Source organism: Leuciscus leuciscus, assembly GCF_965113295.1.
Source record: "Leuciscus leuciscus genome assembly, chromosome: 12".
Classification (NCBI taxonomy): Eukaryota; Metazoa; Chordata; class Actinopteri; order Cypriniformes; family Leuciscidae; genus Leuciscus; species Leuciscus leuciscus.
Genome location: NC_138736.1, coordinates 26,915,483 through 26,919,074, shown reverse-complemented (window position 1 = coordinate 26,919,074; position 3,592 = coordinate 26,915,483). Strand labels below are relative to the sequence as shown.

The following is a 3,592-nucleotide window of genomic DNA, read 5'->3' as shown; positions in this document are numbered from 1 at the left end:
TAATTAATTTTTTTTAACTTAACATCACGTTAAATTAAATGACACTTAATGCCTTGTAGCTATGTCATAAGAAATCAAGCCTGATGAGCAAATTTACAGTTTTATCTTCATGTTGTCCTAAACTATAGGTTAATGCACATTAAAACACCCTTCGTGATAAACACGATATTCTTAGAATTTGTCCTCTTTGTCCGGCATGTGTAATTGGCACAAATTTACATTTATCTACAAGTCTTAATTTCTGTCTCAATGAATCAAATAGTCTGCAACTTAAATGTTTCATGTATATAAAATACATATGCAATCGTACATGAAATGTTCTTGACCGAGAAGCAACGTGAACAGATTCAAGCGATCTCAAAATAAGATGGTAACACTTTATTATAATTTTATGATACATTTGTTAAAAACAATATTGTCCCCGAGATCGCTCGTTTGTATAGGCTTATATTTTAATTATTTTGAGTCCATAGCCTATTTGTTTTCTTGTTTTTATTTTAGGCCTAGGCTATATTATTAACTAATTTGCATGCGCTCTGTGGAAATTAACCTCCAAGACAGGCAAAAGTAAAGTGAGTGAGTAGCTAATACATTAATACATAACAGATCATTATGTGGGATTCAATTTTCACAAATGTTTCCTTTTAGGCTTATTAATTTTAATAATTAAAATGACTAAGGCCGGCTGCTTCACTTACAAATGTACATCAGAAGATGGCGCAATTGCTCTATCGTTCGGCTGAGGTACGCACCCACCTAGTTTTACATAACTCAAGAGCAAATTCGAATGCATCACTTCTTGTTACAGCCTACGGACAGGGGAAAAAATCATAGTATATTCACGCTGAAGACATAGGCTACGTCTTTTACAGTCCATAAAGTTTTGGATACCATCCAACAGGTCAATTACATGCTTGCATCAGCTGCTGCATTTACAAAGATTCTTAGCGTGTTAAATGCATTTCAAGTTCAAGTTTTGTATTTTTGCCATTTCAATGGTTCATTTTTGTCATGTGGTTTGATGTTGCAATACAAGGGTATAAATTAATACGTCGCCATACATATTTTTCTTAAGAATGGTTTATTAGGACGGATTTTGCGCAACACTATACAACGACAAAACACACACAAGGTAGGCTACTCTTTAACACACACAGTAAGTTTATAGTGTATATTATTTTGGCACAAATATGACCACAGATTATACATGGACCTGATAAACTACAGGCTCCATGCCTCATATTCTCCAGCATGATACGAAATTTCATGAACTTGAGATTTCAAGCAAAGTATAATATCAATTATAATCGACAATAGGGGTGGTGGAAAAAAGTCGTACCACACTGTATTTAAATATCCAATGTATTTCTCTTCATTAGATATTTTGGTGAGCAGTAAATAATCTCAACAAACAGACTTATCTTTTGGCCCTCTTTGTCCTGAGTTGGGAATATGGCCATACACCGTTTGCAGCGCAGAAATGACGCACCGCGTCACTATCATCCCTGTCCGATCCAAAGTGATCACTTCAAAGCAGTAGTCCAAGGAAAACATGTATTCGTCAAAACGTCTATAATTTCATAGCTTTGAGTGTGTGTGGGCCATCACTGTTTACAATTGTTCGCTTACATTTACACAGAGCAAAAGCTAACTGCTGCTTTTTAATTTGTTGACGACTTTTTTCTCCTTTACCCTTCGGTTCTGGAACCAGATAGTGACCTGTCGTTCAGACAGGTTGGTCTGAGCGGATATCCGCCTGCGTTTGTCCTTGGTGATAAACTTGTTGGCGGCATACTCCCGTTCCAGCTCCTTAAGCTGCAGCTTGGTGTATGGAACACGTTTTTTCCTCCCGCGGCGGAAGGAGCTGACGTCTGTCCCTCCATGAGACACTGCCTCTGAAAAGAAAATTGCAATAAGAGTATTGAAATGTGTTTAAGGATGAATGCACAGTGCTTTGTTATAGATGCAATATGAACACATCTTTTTGATAAAAAAGTATTACTGTATAAAACTTTTTCTTCCCTTTTTTTTTTTTTTTTTTGCGCTATTCTGACAATAGCCTTACCTGGTATAGAAGACTTCCACACGTTTCCAGTCTGTGGCTGCTCTTTGGTGCAGTAAACCTGCCCGTTCCAGCCACTGGCTGTGATAGCCCACGGTTGGTAACTCTCCATTGGTAATAAGGGCTCATGCCGGGGCTCTGCAGGCCCGCTCACTGCCTGGACTACAGGCACATCTAGATAGCTCGGAACCGGCTGATACGGGCTCGAGGCGTAGCTCGAGTAGAAGGCAAACTCCTTTGCGCGCGAAGTGGTATAATCTTCGCCTGTAGAAGCGGACGTGTCCATGTATTTTTCCCCGTAAGGTGAGGAAGAGACGGGGGATTGGGTGCATGGCTTCACACCTCCACCGCCCCCGTGGTGGTGGGACATTCGGCATGGATAGTATCCACCGCCACCGAAATATCCGTATGTAATTGAAGCGCTGGCTGAACCCTGGACAGCTGAACATGGGCTGCATTGCTTACCAGGCTCACCCGCTCCAGCGGCAGCCACTTCGCTTGAGGTATAGGCAGCGCTGGGCGCAAGAGAGGCAGGGTGAGCCATCAAATTCCTGCACGGGCTCGGCGAGAAGTTACCTCCCGTGAACCCTTCCATATTCTTGCCGGTGTCGTCCAAGCAGCCACCGTTATCATAGAGAAACATGACCGGGTCAATCCAGCGCGTGCGGAGAAGCAGTGACGTTGTCATAGCCCGTCGGACATTGAGACGTGTGGCTCTTTTTTGAGAAGCCCTGAGACTGAAAAAGAGGAGACAGTCGATTCCGCGAGAGTCAAGCGGCTCTGACGCACCCTGCGCACGTCTAGGATCACGACTCGATTGGCTCAAAACTGGTCATGTGATATGTAAACTAGGACGATAATCACCTCAAGTGCTAACAATTAAACCGAGGAAAAATGCCGTGATGTGAGATTACTAGGCCTATCTGTCAAAGGATTTTACCCGTTTAAATATGTTAAAGAAGTTGAATGGATAGATAAACGGAAAATGGTGAATCCAGATGTGGTCCTTCATGCGATGTCATCTGGGTATCCACTTTCACGGAACTACAACAAAAAGGTTCATTAGGTACTGTTTTGTTATTTAAAATAGTCACGAGCGCTGGAGTAAACATTTAACGAATATTCTGTAATTGTATAAGCGCACAAGATTCCAGTGATTTTTTTTTTGAAAACATTCATTTGTGCACGACCGCCATTTGTGAGCGGCTGGCACTGTTCAGCCCTTGGTGGCCCTGCAATCAATTTGAAGATTAAGATTTCAACAGAACTTTAAAGATTTTTTTAAAAACTGCTCACTGTTAACTGCTCAATAGAGAGGTTTAAAAAGTAGACCTGCATTATTTCCCCAAAAATGGTTAGGCTACTCTCTAAATCTTCGAATAATTTGTACATCCTCAAACAACAGGCTATAGCCTACTCGTTCATCAAATTGTAAGCATTGCACGACTTATGATGCGATACAACTGTGTGCTACAGCAAGCCAGGTGTGCCCTTTAACGGTTAACAACGAAATCTACAGGTTATTTTTTA

The 3,592-nt window shown here is 41.1% G+C and overlaps 1 protein-coding gene across 1 annotated transcript; it reads right to left on the bottom strand.

The window, feature by feature from the left end:
* Positions 1-363: 363 nt before the first annotated feature.
* On the bottom strand, positions 364-2,929 carry hoxa13a (homeobox A13a). The gene is made up of 2 exons (XM_082185418.1): positions 2,066-2,929; positions 364-1,895 (listed from the first exon to the last, which is right to left on the bottom strand). Exons 1-2 carry the CDS (start codon positions 2,748-2,750, stop codon positions 1,648-1,650), a joined length of 933 nt encoding a protein of 310 aa, XP_082041544.1. The 5' UTR covers positions 2,751-2,929; the 3' UTR covers positions 364-1,647.
* Between the last annotated feature and the right edge of the window lie 663 nt (positions 2,930-3,592).